Genomic DNA, 21,672 nt, shown 5'->3' with positions numbered 1-21,672 from the left:
TTGTTGATTAACTTCGTAAGTTCTGCCAGTTCTATTCTAGCTGTAGGGTTAGAGGCTTTCATACATTGGCGTTTCTTGATCAGATCTTTCGTCTCCTGCGATAGTTTACTGGTATCCTGCCTAATGGTGTTACCACCGACTTCCATTGCACACTCCTTAATGATGCCCACAAAATTGTCGTTCATTGCTTCAACACTAAGGTCCTCTTTCTGAGTTAAAGCGAAATGCCTGTTCCGTAGCTTGATCTGGAATTCCTCTATTTTCCCTCTTACCGATAACTCATTGATCGGCTTCTTATGTACCAGTTTCTTCCGTTCCCTCCTCAGGTCTAGGCTAATTCGAGTTCTTGCCATCCAGTGGTCACTGCAGCGCACCTTGCCGAGCACGTCCACATCTTGTATGAGGCCAGGGTTAGCGCAGAGTATGAAGTCTATTTCATTTCTAGTCTCGCCGTTCGGGCTCCTCCACGGTCCACTTTCGGCTGTCCCGCTTGCGGAAGAAGGTATTCATTATCCGCATATTATTCTGTTCCGCAAACTCTACTAATAACTCTCCCCGGCTATTCCTAGTGTCTATGCCATATTCCCCCACTGCCTTGTCTCCAGCCTGCTTCTTGCCTACCTTGGCGTTGAAGTCGCCCATCAGTATAGTGTATTTTGTTTTCACTCTACCCATCGCCGATTCAATGTCTTCATAGAAGCTTTCGACTTCCTGGTCATCTTGACTGGATGTTGACCTGTACAACCTTCGCTTTTTACGTCTTAAGTTTCACAAGACCAGCCACCCTCTCGTTAATGCTAGAGAATTCCTGTATGTTACCAGCTATATTCTTATTGACCAGAAATCCGACTCCTAGTTCTCGTCTCTCCGCTAGGCCCCGGTAGCACAATATGTGCCCGCTCTTTAGCACTGTATATGCTTCTTTCGTCCTCTTAACTTCACTGAGCCCTATTATATCCCATTTACTGCCCTCTAATTCCTCGAATAGCACTGCTAGACTCGCCTTACTAGATAACGTTCTCGCGGCAAACGTTGCCAGGTTCAGATTCCAATGGCTTCGTGTCCGGAACCAGGGATTCTTAGCACCATCTGCCGCGTCGCAGGTCTGACAACCGCCGTGGACAGTTGCTTCGTAGCTGCTGGGGACTGAGGGCCGGGCTTTGATTGTAGTATTCATATAGGAGGTTGTGGCCGAGTACTGCACCAGGGTGGCCAATCCTGCTCTGGTGAGGGAGTGCGTTACCAGTTGTGGTCACCGGGATCAGGCCGCACTCCCCCGAAAAATTGCCCGCTTTTTAGCACTGTATATGCTTCTTTTGGCTTCCTAACTTCAGTGAGCCCTATTTTATCCTATTGACTGCCCTCTAATTCCTCCAATAGCACTGCTAGACTCGCCTCACTAGATAACGTTCTTGCACGCACCACCATACTGTGGTGCCTGCAAAACATTTCATCCCTACTACCTCCTTGTGCACAGTGTCTAGGGTGTCTAGGACTTGGGCCTGCGCGGAACCTGGAGTTACAACGCGAGGTCCCCACAGCATTGAGTTTCTATAGGTTGACAGTTCGCTCTTCCTAGCCAGAAATGGGCGGAATTCCGGTGGCAACTCCTCCGCAATTCCAGAACGGCCAACCTTGCAAAATACAGCGGCGCACACGTGACAGAACTGGGTCAGTTCACGTGAAAGCTGTGATCTCAGTCGAATCTAGAGGAACCTCCGGCGCTGCCTCAAGCAGCACGATGTTTCCCAACAGTGGCTAGTACCCATCCTTGGCAGGAAGAGAAAGACGATTGAAAACGTCGGCATATGACAGCTTGGAGCCTGGTACGTGCAACAATTCGTAGTCGTATGCAGAAAGTTTCATATTCCGGCGCAACATCTGAGGTGAGAATGCGGCTGGAACCGGTCTCGCCTTGTGAAAAAGGCACAGCAAAGGCTTATGGTCTGTCAAGGGCTGAAACTTCGGACCAAATTTCTGCCGGGTGGAATTTGCGAATGTCAAAAGCAAAGCCGGTGCCTCCCTGTCTATTTGCGCATTGTAACGCTGTGCTTTAGACAAAGTTCCTTAGGCGAAGGCCCCTGGGTTTTCCACGCCGTCTTTGCCCACTTGGCTTAGTACAGCACCCAGCCCGCATGAAGACGTATCGCCTTATGGGACGTGACACACCAAAGTGTTCTAGGTCGTCTGATTGTTGCAGCAGGCTCTCAGAACTCTGGTACGCCATTGCTTCAGTCTTCGTCCAACTGCATGCCTCGTCCTTGTCGAGGGGGCGATGAAGTGACTCCAATACATGTGAAGTTCCTTTCAAGAAACGGCCATAAAACTTTAAGGCTCCGAAGAACGACTGTAGCTCCTTCTTGTTCGTTGGTTTCGGAGCTTGCTTCATGGCTTCCACTTTTTCACGAAAAGAACTTGGTCCGTCCTTGTTTACACGGCACCCAAGGTACGTCAGTTTCTTGCCCCTGAATGCATAATTGTCGGCATTCAGACGAAATCCATCGTCTGGGATACGCTGAATCACTTTGCGCAACTGTTCGTCATTCTCGACGACTGTGCTTCCACCAATGAGGACGCCATTCAGAAAACACTGAAATACATCAAACCCATTCTGCAGTCCTTCCACATAACGTTGGGAGACAGCTATGACCACTGCCACACCAAACTGCAATCGCGTTACCTTGAACAGTACCTTAAGATTTGTTACGGTCTGCAGCGTGGCGGTGTCATCATCTACACAGAGTTGTTGGTAAGCTTGATTCAAATAAAGCTCAGAAAACAGTGAATAACCACCCACTCTTGCGGGCAGTTCTTCTGGAGTGGGCAGTGTGTAAGTCTCCCACTTGACAACTGGGTTGAGTCTTTCATTGGAGTCCCAGTATATTGTCATCTTCCCGTTGTATTTTTAGAATCGAAACGATAGGCGTCGCCGATCGAGAATGCTTAGTCGGAACGTAAATCCCTTGCTCCACCAACTTTTAGGTGGCTTCATTGCAAGAAGTGACAACGGTACTTGCCATGACTTTTGGAGCTTGGGCTTGGCTTGCTCCTCCACAGATGGCTCCTGTTTGCCGTGTCGCGTGCTCAGCAGCGATATTCTTTTCGTACGCTTTCTTGAAATCCAGTGTAGTCTCAGGCAGGCGACGCTGCTGCAGCCCTTGGTCCCGAACGCTGCAGACTAGACGATCGCGGAGCATGTTTTCAAGCAAGACGCCGAACTCGCTGCGCTCGGGCAGTCGGTGCAAATCAGCGATGATTACACCGGGCTGCTCACTTCGCTTGTGAAATAAGAAGCAGTGTACGATTACCGAAGGCCTCCGAGTGAAGTGGTGTGTGAGCTTTGAAACAATGTCCGCGTACGGCATGTCAGCCGGCGTCGTCGGTGAACACAACGAGCGAAGGGCGACGCTGCAGAGCACTGGCCGCTGCTGCTGCTCCGCGGCCACGCCGTTCGCTGTGAAACAGAACTGGGGCCCCATAACGAAAACTATTCCAATTATGTTTTTGTTCCAATCTCCTGACGTCAAATTTGCTTAACCGCCGACGCAAGCATCGGGCGGTCACCCGCGGGGTTGTCTAAACAGACCAATCAAATGCTCTCCTCGTTCATAGGCAGTTACTTTTGTTTGCTTCAAAAACGAATAACATTGCCTACACAGAGCGGCTTGTCTTATCTAATTTGCTCACAAGAGGCGAGCAGCACGCTCGAGTGGAGAGGGATTCGATGGGGCCGAGCCAGTGTACTGAAAATTAATAACCGGATGAAGAGGATGGTGCCGGTGTCTGCGATTGGTCCGCTTTCCCTTACTTAGCTTGCGGTGGCTTGTCGAAAATCGCGGCGGCATGCAACCGAAGCTTAAGAATGACGCTAAAACGGATCCTCAGGAAAAAGAAGTTTGCAGAACGGGGTCGTAAACGAGCCCAAAGTGCTCGAAAACGTTACGCGGCCACGCGAAAACATTTATACCCATGCTCTCCGGCAGGTGCGAGTAGCCAGTGCCTGAGCGATCGGCGGCAGCCGTCGTTTACTCCTTTCGGAACAGGGCAGCCTGCGGCTATTCAAAAGAAAAATCACATTTGTTTGGCATATTATAGCATGTTTAACGCATTCACGTCATTTTGAAGCGGTGTGTTTTTGCGGTAGAGGCAGGTGAAGTGGGTGCAGCCCGAAAATTTTTGACCAATAGCCGAGGGCTAATTACGAGAAGGCGCTGAATCAGAAATAACTATTTTTCTTTTTTTCGGTCAAATCATGCATAATCAGTGTGTACACGTCCTATCAGAAGGGGAGCTATCGTGGTTTTCGTGACGTCGCGTGACAGACAGGTGAAGTGAAGGTGGTCAAAAAAATTTTGACCAATCGCGGAAGACTGATTGCAGAATTGGAATAGAAAAGTTTGGAATAGTTTTACGTTATAGCGCCTTTGTAGACGTTCGGGGTATGGTCACGCTTCAGCGTGGCCTGGAGAAAGCTATTCCATGTGGCCCAGTCGGCCCATGAACATATTCGGAACGCTAGGCTTAGCTTCCGAAGCCATCTCGTTCTAACGGCTGCCGCCGCTGCTCACAGCCACTCGTCACTTGCTTTTGCTTCCTTAAAGGGACACTAAAGGTTACTATGAAGTCAAAGTAAAGTGATAAAGCAATGCTTTAGAACGTCTAAGGCGTCAATATCATCGCGAACAGAGCTTCAGTAACCGAAAAATTGAGGTAAATGCATGCCACGAGTTGAGACCCCCCAGCGACATTCCGGTACTAGCCCGATGACGAAGGCACTCCTCATAAAAATTATGTCACTAGCAGTCAACGATTCGTATTAAAAAGATCATTTCATTAGGTTATGAGACGGAAGAAAATGATGATTGTCTACTTCTGTTCGATTCTAAGAAAAAAATAACATTTTGACATTAGCCTTCAGTAGTATGGGTGGACGAAAGGTTTCGTTTTCGCTCGACTCTGCGCAGCGCGCGCTTTGTAGTTTCAGTTGTTACGTTATCGCGTCATGCTGCGCTGGTTCTGCTGGCTCAAGAAACTTGCATTTGGAACAAGCAGCGAGAATGCCACGTCCATGTGATGTCGTGGGATGCGCGAATGGTCCGCGGAACTTGGCCAAGGGCAGTTGCAGCGGCATATCCAACGTTACTTATCACTGTGTGCCAACGAGTGAAACTCTCGGTTCGAAGTGGTTAAGTGCTGTACCTCTGCCACATCGCGTTGGCAAAGAGCCGAAAAATCGCATAGTGTGCTCGCTGCACTTTCGTCCAAAGTATTACGAGTGCAACGCCGAGTTACTGAAGTCGTGTGGAGTGCCTCTCGTAGTAATGCTTTCCCGTAACGCTGTTCCGTCGGTCTTGCCTGCATTCTTTTGAAGCGCAAGAACAACTGCAGGTCGAAACATTGGCGGTGATCGCGGCATTTCGTGTTCACGAAGGAAAAGCTACAAATGTGCGAATATGTACAGCCATGACATACAGTTGCTGTCGTAGTAGTACGCAACGACGCCGGCAGCGCGAGCCCTCAGCAGGAGGTCACGTTCATCAGTGCTTAAATCGACGAAGTCGGGTCCAGCATCGCGAGCCAATGTGTCGTTGTCAGGGTCGTCCATTGCAACGAGCGTCAAAGTTGGCGTCATGATTTAAAATAAAGAGCCAGGTTATCGTCGGGCACTTTCCCTTCCGCCAGCAACCATATAGCTCCGCTTTCGCGCTGCTCTCGGCTTTGTCTTGGCTCTGTTTCTGGCCGCGCGTTTGCGCTTTGCGCAGAAAAGCCGCAGCGCCGTCTGCGGGCGCCGTTTTACTCAACGACGGCGCAACGTCACTATGAGACCATGACGTTACCACTCCTCGATCGGAGGGCGGGCGATTTGAACTTCGCTAGAGGTACGCAGACGCTTCAGAACGCATTTTCTTTTAAAATAAGTCGCTTCTTCGCATGGAACAAGCGTTTAGAGGTTTCTGGGATGGTATTTCAACAGTCCACGTTGACTTACTATTCACCTTTAGTGTCCCTTTAAGCGGTCGCCGTCGCTCTCCACTTCGGCTCGTGACTTCGTCGCGAAATTTTATCTATGCATAACAGTTTATTCGCAGGCGAGTGGGGCTGTGTACAAGCGCAAAAAGGCCCCAAGACACGAGAGGGTGGCGTTACTCGTGCTCACGGTTGCTAACCATCTTCTCTGATCAATACACGGCAACCAGTTGGTTAGGGATCTAGGATTCTTTTTATTAAAACTGAGCGAATACTTGCATCGTCCTTTAATATAATGTTTGCATGATTATGAATATAAGGCGTTGTTGCCATACCGGCGGCATAGTGAAGAAACCACACATATTCTATAAATCCATACAACTTACACTGCCTTCGGAGAAGAATGCTATCTTTTATATGGTCGTGTTGGGAATAACGAATGTGTGAGAGTAACAGGCGCTACAGCAATAGGGCATGACGCTTTACAGCTATAGCGTCGCTGGAAAACCATGTTTCAGAGTAACTTTTCGATTGAGCAGCCACGGTTGTTCTATGTCTCGGAAGTGTCGATCCTCGTCCGGAAATACTAAAGTGTACTATATTTCTTTAAAATACTTCATATCTATGCTGAAAATGTAGCTATATGTAGCTATATTGGTAAGACTGGTGAGTTCCCTTTCATGCTGTCAAAAGAGCATAATGCCACAATATACATCAGTTCAAACTAGCTTCTCTTGAAGGTGACAACGAACGTCCGTTTTTGGAAGAAGTTCAGAAAGAAAACAGCGCCGCTAAATTCTCGACAGACGCTTTGGCTCTTGCTACCGACGGATGTTTTCGACGATCGATGCGAAAATTTAGAAATGTACAACAACAAAATCAAGCAGGAAACATTTCATCCCGCTTTAGGACAAAGGTAAAGGGCATGATTTATATGTACCTCTGCAGCCCAGGAACAAATACGAAGACGCGTGCTCTCCTGTGAATTTTGCTATTTCTTTCTTTAGATTTCATGTGAACTCTGTTGGTGTTGTGCAGAATGTCGCGAGAAATTCATAAGGGGGTTCAAAATTAACTTTACCTTACTGCATGATACAGCTGTTATCGCTGTCATTTAGACTCTGTGTTTTAGAAATACATTGTTGTTGCTTGTGAACCTGAACCACTTAGTAACGCACTACATGTTTGGCCATGTTTTTTTTTTTTTGCACTCTTGCCTTTCCGTACCATAAATATCTACGCCCAATAAGTTACTGACTGAGCACCATGTTTTCTTTCAGACGCCACTCCCCGCGGACGGATTCTAGTTAGGCCCAAGAAGGACCTCAAGAAGCGTGACGTGCCGCATCGTAAGCAATGTAGTCTGTAAGCCGTGTTATGCTTATACGAGTTTCACGCATCTTTTGTATATTTTGGGACTGCAAGTTCCTGCATGACAACTTAATTCTACGCCATCTCTGCAAGGGACACGCACCACCTCAGATTGTTTTCTGCAAACTCCACAAGAAAATGCGGTGGGACTGTCGTGGCATAGTATTAGGTTGCGCCAGGAACCGTGGAAGAATGAAACTTTGTGGCACACAAGAATGCATATGCAGATAAAATAGAGCAGTCGTTATTAATAACATATATGGCCATAACAATGCGGTAATAACTTAACGATCACCTTTTTATGGTGCGTCAGGCCTACTGCTGCAACTGTTTTTCATGATGCCAACATAGCAGTTCAATGGATAAGCCCAATTTCGCCCCAAAAGACTGTCGCAGGTGAAATCAAGCCTCGTAACAGTTCCTGAGAAGCACCTGAAGATAGACGAAAGCTGAGACAAACAAGTACCATTTCCCAGAAAGAAAAAGAAGAGTTGGACACATTATCAAACGTTGCATGTGCCTGTTTCAAAATCAGAATATAGAAATGCTCCCTAGGTTGCTGGTTTTCATGGTGCGATTTTATGCCCCATTGTTGGTCAAGTGCACGTGGTGTTCGCTAGACTGTAAAAACTCGCGCGAGCCTAGTGAAAGACCTGCTAACTTCCTCAATTTTGGAAGTTTTCACGTTGGAATAACCCCAATCGAAATTTTGCATGTTTATCGGTACGCCACTTTAGTCGAACCAATATGCCACATATCGCCCTTGCGCAGCTGCCGAAGCTGATCGTCCTGTGCCAGTAATATGGAAAGGACGTGGTCAGAAAGGAAGGATGGTTCATGTGAACTTGAGCCTTCACTGCTGCTATTCAATTTGATGTTGCGAGCGAAAGCATGCAACTGCACAAACATTGCTGTGAACATTTCAGTAGAGTACCTTGAGGCGAAGACAATGGTAAACAATATCTGTATGCGCTTCATTTCCTACCGTGAAGGCAGAGGAGACGAAAACACAAAGCTACCGGTAAATCACAAACTTTTCTGTTACGCGGTCAGCCTAGCTTAGCACACGCGCATGGCAAGGTAATGCTGCATGAAATAATGCCTCTCGTTGCGCCTACAGTACCAGAAAGTGTTAGCGATGGTCAGTTCAACTTCAGGGTTCCGTAGTTGCAATCCGTTCCGAATTAGAATTTTAGCTTATATAAAATTTCAAACCATGTGCTGATCATCAGGTCGCTGGAGGCGTACATGTTCTTTGTTTTCTGCAAGTTGCCATCGAATACTTCAAATAATAATGTGCATTCGATGAGGTTATTAATCTGTGTCATTCAATTCTCACCTGTTTGTTAGGCTTTTATTGTTACGCCTGTTGTTTCTTAGTAGCTGAACACCACCTACATAGTTTCGTTCTGTATTTTCTCTTATAGGTATTGTGGCCAATCACCTGCAACTATTTTTAATTTTCTACCGCCACCTGCCCTCCTATTCAATGCACCTAACTGAGCGTTCTTGCGGGCACTGTAAATGAATGAGTGAATGAATTAATTAATGAAGTTGTTCTGTTTTCGTGCTACCATACCACGGTGTCGAGAAAGTGTCCCATGCTTTCAAGTCCTGCATGACTTCATTCCACCATAGCACTTCTCCTCGTCAGTGTGCACCTGACAGTTGCGCATGATGGCAGCAGACATTTATTTATTTATTTATTTATTTCAACATACTGTCAACCCTTTGACAGGGTTATTACAGGAGTGGAATACAGAAAGAAACAGTAATAGTAATTGTCAGGGTAGATATGCCAAACAAGTACCAATAAGAAGGAAAAATATTCCAGCGAGTATGAATACGAGTATTGACAAGCATGTCAACAAAAAAAACAAAAATAATCTTATGGAGAATACAAATAAATGACATCAGGTTGATGAGTACGTTATAAGTGAGTTTTGTAACATCTCAAGGAAATCATCAATTCTTTGCTGTTCGACTACAAGTCGGTCAATGGTATTCCATTCCCAAATGGATCTACGGAGAAGAGAATAATGGAATGTATTGTTGTTGCACGCATATTCTTGGAGTGTGAGATCATGTGTATGACATAGTTGTCTTGTTTGTTTAGTTTCAACGTATCTTGTGTGCTCTGTCTTAAAATAGTTGTGCAGTAGCATATATAAGAACTTCAGGCGGTGAATTTTAGCTCGACTGTGGAGTGAAGGCAAACCTGCACTGCGTAGCAATTCTGTAGGGGAATCAAGGCGTCGATAGCGGTTAAAAATAAATCTGATTGCTTTGCGCTGCACATTTTCAAGCATGCTGATACCGCTACTTGTGAAGGGAAACCAGATTATATTGGTGTATTCTAGAATCCGTCGGACAAGTGTGGTGTACGCTAAAAGCTTAGTGTTACGGTCAGCGTGCCGCAGCGTCCGCTTAAGGAAGAACAATTTTTTCATTGATTTCGCGGTTATAGTTTCCGTGTGAACTGCCCAACTGAGATCAGAAGTTATTATTACAGCAAGATATTTGTACTGGCTTACATTTCGGAGCGTGACATTGTTAAAGCCATAAGGAAATGCTAAGCTTGTTTTCTTTTTTGTTATTGACATTGCAACTTTTTTTACTCTATTAATCACCATTTGCCAGTTAGAGCACCAACTTACTACTTCATTAAGGGCAATGTTCAGCTCAATTTGGTCACTGTAGCTTTTGACCTCTTTATACAGCACGCAGTCGTCTGAAAACAGCCTAATATTTGCGGTAATGTTGACTGCCAAGTCATTTATAAACAACAAAAATAATATCGGTGCCAAGACACATCCCTGGGGCACACCGGGTGTGACATTTAATGTGTCAGAAACGTGCTCATTGCATTGCACAAATTGTTGACGGCCGGAGAAATAGCTTTATATCCATCGAGTCATTGGCCCTTCCCCAAGTTTGCGGACCAGCTGGATAACTAACTCTTCATGGGAAACCCGATCTAGCGCCTTTGAGAAATCCATAAAAATTATGTCAATTTGGGAGTGTTCGTTAATGCCTCGGCCCAAGTCGTGCATTATCTCGACGAGCTGAGTTACGGTCGATAGGCCTTTCTGAAATCCGTCCTGGTTGAGGTGTAGCAAATCATTGTCTTCGACAAACTTTGTGATGAATTTGCGGACAATATGCTCGAGTATTTTACAGCTGGTGCACGTCAAGGAAATAGGCCTTTACTTTGATGGGATCGTCTTGTCGCCGGATTTATGCACTGGGATTATTTTTTTCGATTTTCCATTCAGAAGGAATCTGAATCCTGGATAGATTTTTTGAATATTAAGCGTACATACTTACTAACTGGTTCAGCCCACCGTTTGAGAAAAGCGTTCGGTATCCCGTCAGGGCCACAGCTCTTTTTGTCATCAAGGTTTACTTGCAGACACATTATACTACTGTCGGTTATTTCTGGGGTTCCTAGTAATTTATTTTTGGTAGATGTGATAATCTGGGAGTGTTGCACTAGTACATTATCGATTGTAAAATTCGACTGGAAGTAGCGATTGAATTGATCCGCCTTATCTTTTGTTTCTATTGAAGGAGAAGCCTTTCTATTGCTATGTTTACCATTTACATAACGCCAAAGTTTTGCTGGTGGCGTTCTCTTGAACTTAGATAGAGTGGTAGTCCCGTTAAAGCTATGGCGCGTGAGAGGAAAGAGTGAACGAAAAAAGTGAGCGAAACCATCTGCTCTCACCTTGAATAATTCACGTGATCGTGAGGACACTCCCTCTTGACTATTATTAATCATTAACAGCAGCATCAGTGAATTTTTGTCCTCTTCAAGGTGGAGGCCTCTCTTAGCTACCCCAAGTACGCCTTTTTGGGCACAGCTGACTCAGCCTTGTGCCTATAAACTTCCTGAGCTCATCAAATCACCTGGCTACTTGCCGTCCCCGTCTTCCTTTCGCAATCCTGGGTGGGCGTTTGATGACTGACTGATGATTCTTTGATTTACACGTTACGTGACCTGTTCTGATGAACTCGTTTCTCATAATAACAAGTGGAATAACATCTACGCTTGGTGGCTCTTTATTTCATACCGCACGGTTCCTGCTTCTTGGCGTTGCACCTGCCTTCCTTGTTTCTTGCATGTTTAACACCAATCGTAGGCATGAGCTCAGCCACGTGCTTGTTTTGATTACCGTTGATAACCATCAATAGGGAAGGATGAATTGGAATTATTTTGTATCACTGTATCTGCAGGAACAACTTCCGCGTCAGTGACCAAGTCTGGCCAAGTGGGTGACAGCTGCAGCGCGTCCCGTCCCTGCAATGAGGATGGCGAGTGTCTCGAAGGCGTGTGCACGTGCCAAGGCGAGGATGTGCACGTGATCAAGGGCACCTGCGTCCGCATCTCCACATCGGTCGAGACGTCGTCCGAGGGCTCGCCGGCTGCCAATACGCCTGAGGCTTCGACGAAGCACAATGAGCCAAGGTGACGACTTTCTTTTCTCCGCAGGGGTCGTCTTCAAGAATATAGCTGCGGTCCCATTCACGAGAACGCTGCGGCGTCATGCTCCACAGTTTGCTTAGCTTAGGACGATATTAGAACTTCTAAGAAAAATTTCTTATTGCTAGAGATAAAGGCTTTCGAAATCCGAGACAGCAAACGTAGGCTCTAAAATTAAGATAGCCCGTCGTGTGCCTATTGCATAATCGCATAGAATTTACACAATAAACATTCTTATAACAAAAATATATTCGGAAAAGATAACACATACTATATATATAATCGAGAAGAAAGGGGGATAACCGGGGGGCCGATTTTTATTACTCCTATCATAAGAATCCAACAAACAGTGACACCAAAGACAATATAGGGGAAATTACTTGTCTTTAATAATATGAAATAGAGAAACGATAACTTAATGAAAATGAAATTTGGTGAAAAAACAACTTGCCGCAGGTGGGCAACGATCCCACAACCTTCGCACTTGCAAAAGGGTGGCATAAAAAGCTGCAGGCCTTTCAATTACTTGTACGTGGTCGCCGCCCATTTCAATACCTTGCCGGTGGCGAAGTCTTCTCCTCCTCCTTCGCAACACTTGCGGTTCTCGCCGATGATAATGCGTAGCCATGCACCTTCGGTTTTTATAGTTGCACGTTCTTCCTTTGCCCGCTGCTGCCGCCGTACTTTGCGGTCATGCAAAGTGTGTCAAAAGGAATCAATTCTGCTGTTTTCAGCTCCAAACCAAGCTGTGATTACGAAACGCGCCGCAGTGGTATACTCAGGATTAAATTTGACCACCTAGAGTTTTTCAACGTCCACAAAAACATTCAAATGCGATACTTGGAGCCGCCGATCTGGCACAGTTCTTTGTGTTACATAGAAGCAAGAGCGCAGGTGATGGATTGCGACATGGATTGGGCACATCGGTAATCACCTAACACTCACTGGTAAGCCAGAGAAGGCCGCTGTTGGGTACGAGTACCACGTTTCAGTGGTTGGGTACATTACATACTCGTTTTTGGCAAACAGTGCTGGCAGAAATGCTGACGCGGCACAGGGGAATCTAAACGGCGACCTCTTCCACAACAGCGCAATGCCATGGGCACTAAGCTGCCGCGGCGGGTCGGGAAATATCTGCTGCACCCTCGATTCAATATGCGTTTACGTTTTGCGTCAATCTGCGAAGGTGCACCAGAATATTGGTGTATTTTGTTTTCTGTCGGCTTCCGCAAATCGCGGGTACACTCACTGTCGTTTATAGACGGGCTCGGATTCTTCGCCAAACGCGAAGAACTTGGACCAGTATTCATACAAAAAAAGATACGTTTTCGACTTGGACTGTTCGTTAGAGGAAATACCAGCCAATCGTGACGTTGGGCATATCGTTAACGAAAGCGAGCGGCCATGGCAAACAGTATACTTGCGAACGAACAAAGGACCTTCTTGAATTCTACGTTTGCTGTTGCACTGCCGACGAGTTTGCGAGTGGGCCGCGTCGTGTAGAGCGGTGTCGTCGTGAGGCAGCCGACTTCGCTGTTAACACTGTGGCATCACGGCGCCCATGCCCGAGGCTCGACTGAGAGCCGGGGCTTCCGAGATCGTAGTTGTGCGTCTTTGCAAGTAAGGATGGCACGCTAAAGGAAAACCGCACACTTTTTATTTTCCGCGGCTGTAACGCACGTTTCGTCTTCTGAAACATTGAATGCGCCGTGTAAAGAAAGCGCATCGAGTTGCCTGCGCAGAATTTCCCTCGTAATGCAGAAGACAGCTTTCTCTTTTTTCTCCCTTTCAGGAACGTAACCCGTCCGCCTGTTTACATAACACGCCGGCGCAGTGTTCATTTGGATATCGGGCACAAGCGTCGCGAAACAACGTCGCCTCTGCCAACGTCGAACGAAGAGCGCTGAGTTTACATTTATCACGATGGCGACATCTATTTCAACGATTCCTGGAAAATTCTGCCTACCAGAAATCTCAAGAAAATTCGTGTTCTAAGATAAGCAGTGTGAATAACAAAAAAAAATGAAATAAACTGCTATAATGATTGAAATCATGCACCGCTGTACATTGCATTCAATAGCATTGCGTATTATGCGTACAAGCGGCTGGCGGAATTTCCCGCGATAACTTTTGGTACACACAGAAATCTTAGATAATTTCAACGCTTCAGTTTTCTACTGAATGTCCATGCGCAATTGAAAAGGAAATGTGCATTGTCCAGCGAATATGTGTTCCTGAGAGTCGTTAAGAAATGAAATTTCTATTGCTGTCGTCAAAGAAAGCGCCCAAGATTGTGTAGTACCGAGTTTTGCACAGCAAAAAAGATGAAGAATGCAACAATGATGCAGACGGACGAAGCGCAATTTTGCTTTACTTATGAAAAACACATTAACATAGAACAATAAAGTGATGCTCACGCGGTGTTCGCAGCTTTGTTTCCAGGGTCCACACTTCAGAAGGGGTGCCAAACCAACGGTAACCATAAAAGCAGTACCAAGACGGAAAACGGCGTTCCTAGAAGCACAGTGAATGCTTGACTGAAGGGTGTGCGCACTCGAAAAAAATCTGTCCGATTTGGCATTCTCAAATACTTGAATCATTCGCATAAATAAGCTCAATCTAAAATGATTGTGGAAAGTGGTATGTAATAATATTGAAAGTCGGGCAAGTTTCTACGCATTCATGTTTTGGAGGGTACAACGCGAAACTGATGTCCAGGAATTTCGGACACTGCCCTTCAGGTCGTTTTTCTAGCTGCAGCTAAATGTACATCCGTATTTCAATCGCCAGGTGTTTTTAAAAACTGTTTCAGAAGGTCAGCAACTTTTCTTAGCAATGTCGAGAGCGTACTACTAATAACACACATACAGACATTTAAAATACCATATACGAGTGGGTAGCCAGACGGGCTAAGCCTCGGTTAACATCCACATACCGACTTTATTCTCTTCTCCATAGATCAATATAAGCATTGTAAGTCGCAAGACTCAATCAGAGCAGCACATGACAGCCGCAAAGCAAACAAGCCCTCTTGTGCGTGCGGTACTAGCAGTAACACATACAGCCGTAGATACTGTCAATAAACTTTGGTAGTCCTCTTTATGTTCGTTTTTTTTTTCATATTTCCGCAAAGTCCACTTGAAGCACAAATACAATGAAATTTTTCTTTAGCTAAATGTTAAAACCCATAGCATATACCAGTAAGCCCGATCCCGGCAATGCCGGTAACCTGGTAATTCTATATACTTTTTTATGAGCAGCCTCTAAAAAGCATCTAAAGAGACTACGCTTCCACCTGGCGGCTAGCGGCGATGACGTAAATTGTAACACGTAGGCCTCTGAGATTTTTCAGCTAGCCAGGCGCAGGCGCGAGTGCTGAATAATCTCGGAGGTCAAGTCGAGAAGCCGCATGGGCTGTGCGGTATACCTCATGCATAACTTCGGCCGAGTGGTAACGGCGGCGTTTATAAAGTTATCGCCATCATGAACTACTGTTACTGCGATCTTCTTGTGGCGCTTCCACTCGTATGTCAAGCGTCAAATTCTGCACGGAGGATCGTCTATGTGTACGCTGTAATATACTATAGGCTTTTACTGCGGTCTAATATTTCCTTTTAGTTGGCCTTTAACTTCTATTCGCACTTGTGAGTATTACAAGCTTACTTCGCTGTTTCGCAGCGCTTTTGTCTGGTAGGCGGCCGCGTTTTAACGCGAAAGCGTTAAGGAGCTCGTGTCGCCGAAAAGCCGGTGTCGTTGGTGTCGACGGCGTTGGCCGTGAGCGAAAAATGGCGGAAGGCAATTCACAAATAAAAACAACTTCCAAGATCGGCTGGATGGGAATCGAACGAGTGTCTCCTGAGTGGGAGATGGAGACGTTACCACTCAGCCATGAGTTCGATGCTTCAAAGCGGGACAAAAGCGCCTCTAGTGAATGCGGTGTTGCCTTAGAAACGAGTGGTAGAAAGTTATACTGCGGTGTATATCAGTAATTAGGAGCATGTAAATTACAGAAGTCGCAGTTAAACGCGTAGCGAAGTACGTTTCCGCTACATTTCTTCTTCGCTTGGCGCGCACGCAAAGCCGTCTTACGGCAAACACAGAAGACCCCCTCCTCGCAATGTACGGCACTACCCCGACAGGTGGCGCACCACTCCCCGCCTCTTTCGACTCACAGCGCGATTCCTAGGTGCAGCGTCCGATGCGGGACGCCGCTGACGTGATCGCTGCGCCGTAGCGCGTCTTGTGGGAAAGCGTCCCCTGCGATGTGTGCCGTGCTGCTGGCGAAGAGCCATCAGTCTGCGTGGTGCTCCAAAGCGAGATAGAGGACGAGACCATCGAGGCGTCAGCCCATGATTGCGTCCACCTTCATGGTGCGTCGCGGCCCGGCTGTCCGTACAGATCACAACGTTTGGCTCGCGTAGATCGTTTCTCCCTCCGAGAAACCAAGTTCTTTGGTTTGCTCCGCTTGCTCAGGCGCTCGTTTTGTCTTTGTGTGACTCAAGAGCATGCCGAGCGAATGAGTGGGCGGTGCGAACGGGGTGCGATAACGCTATTCGTTCCACTGTAGAAGGCGAAGCTTAAGCGCCCTCCAATTTTTTTTCCACCGACACAATGACCTCCTGGGAGAGGGCGTGTGCTGCTTCGTAACCTAAGTTTATAGGCTTATTCGTCGCCGAGGTCTGCTGCGCAACTCTTGTCGGGATGCACCGTCTCATCTCGCCAGCTCACCTCAGCTTTGACGAGACCGACTCCTACAGTAAGTCCGATCTGCATAATATTAAAGCGAATGGTGGGAGCAGTTCCGGACCTTCATGGTGTAAACGAGCAGAGAGACGCGTCAAGTCTGCAGTTGTTGTCATGTCATCATCGTCCCGCCATCTTGGTTATGCTGCCGTAGTTGCCGCGCAGTCATCATCTTAGCGTCGTAGACGTCAAGCTCTGATGCTGTCTACCAAAATACGCCAAGAATATTTTGTGGCACAATTGTTAAACTCGGTTATTGTCATAAGCACTATACTTCGGAAATTTATTTATTTATTTATTTTATTTCACAATACTGTCAATCCCGATTAGGATTATTACAGGAGTGGGCATATGGTCATCAAAAAAGTACGATGTGAGCAAACACTGAGCAAACAAGGAGTTAGCATAGAAAAACATGGACGCTTTCATTTATTGAGTAACACACTGGTCTTCACACAATTGCTCTTGCAGAAGAGAAAAAAAATAACTAGAAGTCTAAGTTGTGATTGCGATTGCTTCTTCTAGATGATTGGCAAATGTTTCTAGTGTGGGCTGGGCAGTAATAGCAGGGTTTAAGCAGTTCCACTCTCGCACAGCTCGCGCAAAGAATGAAAAGAAATAAGTATTGTTGTTACAAAGAAATTCCTCTAGCGTGAAAGCGTGTTTATGCCGAGTCGGTCTAGTGAGCTTGTACTTAATAAAAGTGGCGAGATCCAATTCCAGCGCACTGTGTAATACCAAGTATAGGAACTTCAATCGTTGAACCTTGGCTCGAATTTCTAGGGTAGCGAGGCCTGCGCGAGAAAGAAGTTCGGTTGGTGAATCTGTGCGTTTAAAACGGTTATAGATAAATCGGGCAGCTTTTCTTTGTATGCGTTCCAGCGTATGAATGTGGTTTTTGGAATGTGGAAACCATACTATGTTGGCGTATTCGAGTGTCGGTCTGATAAGGCTGACGTAAGCGAGCTGTTTTGTCTGGCTGGTGGAATGGGATAAGGTGCGTTTGAGGTAGAACAGTTTGTTCAAGGCTTTTTTAGCTACGTACTGCATGTGCGCGTTCCAGCTGAGGTCGGATGAAATGATTACGCCTAAGTATTTATACTGGGTGACGCTTTGTAGAATAGTGCCATTGAAACCGTACGGGAACTGCAGACTTGGTTTTTTGTTTGTGACCGACATGCAGACAGGTTTATCGGAATTTATCACCATTTGCCAGTCTGCACACCACTGCACTACCTTATTTAGGGAATTGTTCAGTTTTGCTTGATCTTCGTGGTTACGCACAGTATGATAAAGAATGCAGTCGTCTGCAAAGAGGCGAATGGTGACGTCGACTTGGTTGGTTATATCATCTATGTATAATAAGAACAGAAGTGGGGCCAGTACTGAGCCCTGGGGAACGCCGGACAAAACAGGAAGACGAAGAAGACGAAGAACCTGCTGCTAGCCTGTCTGAGTAGCTCTGCCTACAATTATCGTTATTTTCGTTATTTTCTGGTAATATTACTGGTCAGAACGGTTCAAGGCGTCTGTCGACTCGAAAAGGTACCTTCCGTATCGGAGACCGACGGGTGCTGCGCCACCCGCCGCCTCACAAGGTGCTAGAAGAAACCAAGCTGGCACCGACGAGCACCCCGCCATGACCTCCCAAGGGCTGACACCGGGTCAGAAACGCCAGCTGGTTTGTACAAGCCAGCCTGACTGCAAGTGACAAGACACTGGTGAATCTGAAGACGAGGCAACTATCATCGATGACGACAACGTGGCGAACGCTTCCGACATAGACATGGACGAGGGTGGTTTCCGAATTGTGCGCCATCGTAAAGACAGGGTGGAGGGCATTCCAGTGTTAATCACTGCAACATCCGAAAGAGATGATTTAAGGCAAGTAAACCCTATTGTCCTGTATTCTCAGCTTGAAACGATTCTCGGTGGAGCACCAGTGAAGAGCCACTTCACAGCACAGGGAGCACTGCTCTTAAATGTAGAGACAGAAGAACAAGCCAACGTCCTTCTAGAGACCAAGAATATCGGTGGCATAGTCATATCTGCCCGTGTCCCACACAGTTATATGAAAAACACGTGCATTGTTAGAGGAGTCCCTAAATGGTACTCGGATGAGGAGCTGCTCACCTACCTGAGACCTCAGGGAGTATTCCATGCAAGAAGAATTATCCGTCGGGTCCAAACCTCGTCATCTGAATGGGAGTCAAGGCGCACTAACTCGGTGGTTCTCACATTTGCTCCAAATTCTGAACGCCCGGAGAAGATCAACCTTGGTTTCACCAGACACGAGCTTGTCGACTACGTGGAGACACCACCACGCTGCTTTAAGTGTCAGCGCTTCGGACATATCGCTAAGTACTGTCGTGGGGAACAGAGGTGCAAGCGCTGTGGGGGACCTCATGACTGTAAGACGTGTGCAACTAAAGACAACTTTGTGTGTGCAAATTGCGGCGGTGACCATCCTGCTAGCTACGGTCGATGCCCGGCGCGGACAGCTGCTCAGCGAAGAAATGTTTGTTCTGGGTCCTAAGAGTGCAAGCGCACCATCGAACACGAAGAAGACGTCCAGAGCACCACAACTAACTGGCTTGGAAACAGAGTACGCATCTCATTTCCCGCGTCTCACACCGATAAACGAAGTTATTGAGCCAACGAAAACGGTCACAGCGGCTGAGAAACCTTTTCGAAAAGAGTCCGAAAAGCGCACGTATGCGGCCGCAGTAAACCGACCTCAAGTAGCACTTGGCAACAATCAGCAGGAAAACTGCCAGCATGTGATACGCGCTTTGTTCACGGCACTACGTTCCCACGTCGCGAAGATGCCTGCTAGTTCAACGAAGGATATGCTGGAAGCAGTGCTGGCTCTTGAGTCAGTAATACTCTGCTCTACTTCCACATACACTCAGTAGCATAATGGCAATGTCTCGCCCACTTGGTCCATTCCGTCGTCCAAAAGTGCCCTTAATAATGCAATGGAACTGCGCCGGTATTCTACAGCGTCTTTCTGAACTCAGCCTTTTCCTTCGAGACATACCTATACCAATTCTAGCCCTCTCGGAGGCCGGTCTCCCAAATGGAAGGACGATCCCAGGGTACATCAGACATGGAAATCCGAGTATACCATCATTTGCAAATGGAAGTGCGATGATATACATCAGGCGAGAAATACCGCACGTCACCTTACCAGTGCAAGACCTTTGTTCTACCTTCTTGGAAGTCACCGCTGTGCAAGTGTGCCTAGGAAAACGAAAACTCAGTGTGGTGTCGGTGTATATAAGTCCGCGCAGGAAGGTCTCCATGGAGGCGTTCATAAAGGACCTTTGCATTCGTTGCCCCTCTCCTATAATAATCTGTGGGGACTTTAACGCACATCATTCGCTTTGGGGAGATAAGACTGCAGATTCCCGAGGCAAGGAACTAGTCACAGCCGCGGAAGCTGCCGACTTGTGTATCGCGAACGATGGCAAACCGACTTTCTTCAGACCACCAGATTCATGGAGTGCCATAGACCTCGTGATCCATTCTACAGACCTTGTCGTATCGTCAACAACGGCCCCAGACAGGATGGGCAGTGACCACTTTCCGATCTTCACCAACATCACCGGATTTCACACTGCTGGGCGACAATTCTGTGCTGTGACCCGCTGGGACACATACAGAGAAGCGTTGGACGAATCCCCTGGTGAGCTGTTCGCAGATATGCTGCGGAGCAAAAGAGTGGCTACCTCAATGTTGAAACTGCCAGATCATTTCCCTACTCCTGATTTAAAACTAAAGAACCTCTGCGCAGCGCGTAGGAGAGCGGAGCGAAAACTAATGAGAAAAACGGGAAATCCATCTGTGAAAACTGAATACAACAGGATAAACGCTGTCATCCGTCGTCACACAAAAAGATTAAGACGAGTTCAATGGGCTGCTTTCTGCGAGAATTTATCGGCGTTTACTCCCATGACAAGGATATGGGGAGTAATGAATAGCCTATCCGGAAAGATTCGCCTACACAGGCCATTCGAAGCACTTGCTTTAAAGCAAGGAAAAGATTTGCAAACCCTTGCAGAAGATTTTGCAGACGTGTACACATCTGGCAGATCAGCAGGAGTATCGAACCCTCTGTTGTCTGAAGCATTCCATACCATGGATACGCCGTTCACCTTTCGTGAGTTAGATTTGGCGCTTAGCAAATTAAGAAGACGCTGTGCTGTGGGTCCCGATTCGATCAGCAATCAGATGCTGACAAATCTGCCATATGAACGAAAACGAGCACTTCTGGACATATTTAATCACGTCTGGAGCACAGGAGAGATCCCAGAAGCGTGGAAGACAGCATGGGTGGTTCCAGTGCTCGAGTCCGGAAAGGATCCTGCAAACCTCACCTCATATCGGCCAGTATCGCTAACATCATGCGTATCAAAGTTGATGGAAAGACTAATATGTACGAGGTTAACATGGTATCTTGAGCAAGGAAATAGACTGCCATCATGTATGACCGGATTTCGTCCACGGTTGAGTGCCCAGGACAGTGTCTTGGATCTACTAAGCCATATCGAGCACCATCGCGTAGACGGCCTTTCCACACTCGCCATGTTTATGGACGTTGCCAAGGCATACGACTGTGTGCTTCATACAGGCATCATCAACGCACTCCGAGCCATGGGCGTCTCGGGAAATGCTCTTCGATTCGTCCATGAATTTCTCAGTGATCGATGTGTACAAGTTAAGCTGGGAAGTATAATGAGTGTCAAGCGACGCATTTCCCTCGGCGTCCCACAAGGAAGTGTCCTATACCCCTTGCTTTTTAACGCCTATACCCCTTGCTATACCCCTGTCCCCTGTCCCGCCTATACCCCTGTCCTATACCCCTTGCTATACCTCTTTAAAGGCCATGGCCAGCCTTCCAGATGCCCTGAAAGTAGGTCGGACGGCAGTTAAAATGTCCATCTACGCAGATGACATCTGCATTTGGATCTCGGGCTACCAACACAAACGTTTGGCCCGGATAGCCCAGGCCGCAATCTCCACTATCGATCGCCACTTATCGACGCTTGGCCTATCCTTATCAGCAGAAAAATCAGCCTTCATGCTTTACCCGGGAGTGAGACGCA

The 21,672-nt window shown here is 46.9% G+C and overlaps 1 protein-coding gene across 1 annotated transcript in view; it reads left to right on the top strand.

Annotated features, from left to right (window-relative positions):
- Nucleotides 1–13,848, top strand: part of LOC129381959 (uncharacterized) — a 38,095-nt gene extending 24,247 nt beyond the window's left edge. The window contains exons 3-5 of the mRNA XM_055065265.1: nt 7,248–7,316; nt 11,575–11,806; nt 13,614–13,848. Of these exons, the coding sequence (XP_054921240.1) occupies nt 7,248–7,316; nt 11,575–11,806; nt 13,614–13,728 (416 nt within the window). The 3' untranslated portion in view covers nt 13,729–13,848. The remainder of the gene's footprint in view (nt 1–7,247; nt 7,317–11,574; nt 11,807–13,613) is intronic.
- Nucleotides 13,849–21,672: the final 7,824 nt, after the last annotated feature.

Source organism: Dermacentor andersoni, chromosome 10 (genome assembly GCF_023375885.2).
Source record: "Dermacentor andersoni chromosome 10, qqDerAnde1_hic_scaffold, whole genome shotgun sequence".
NCBI classification, from domain to species: Eukaryota; Metazoa; Arthropoda; class Arachnida; order Ixodida; family Ixodidae; genus Dermacentor; species Dermacentor andersoni.
This window is presented reverse-complemented; position numbering and strand designations above follow the sequence as displayed.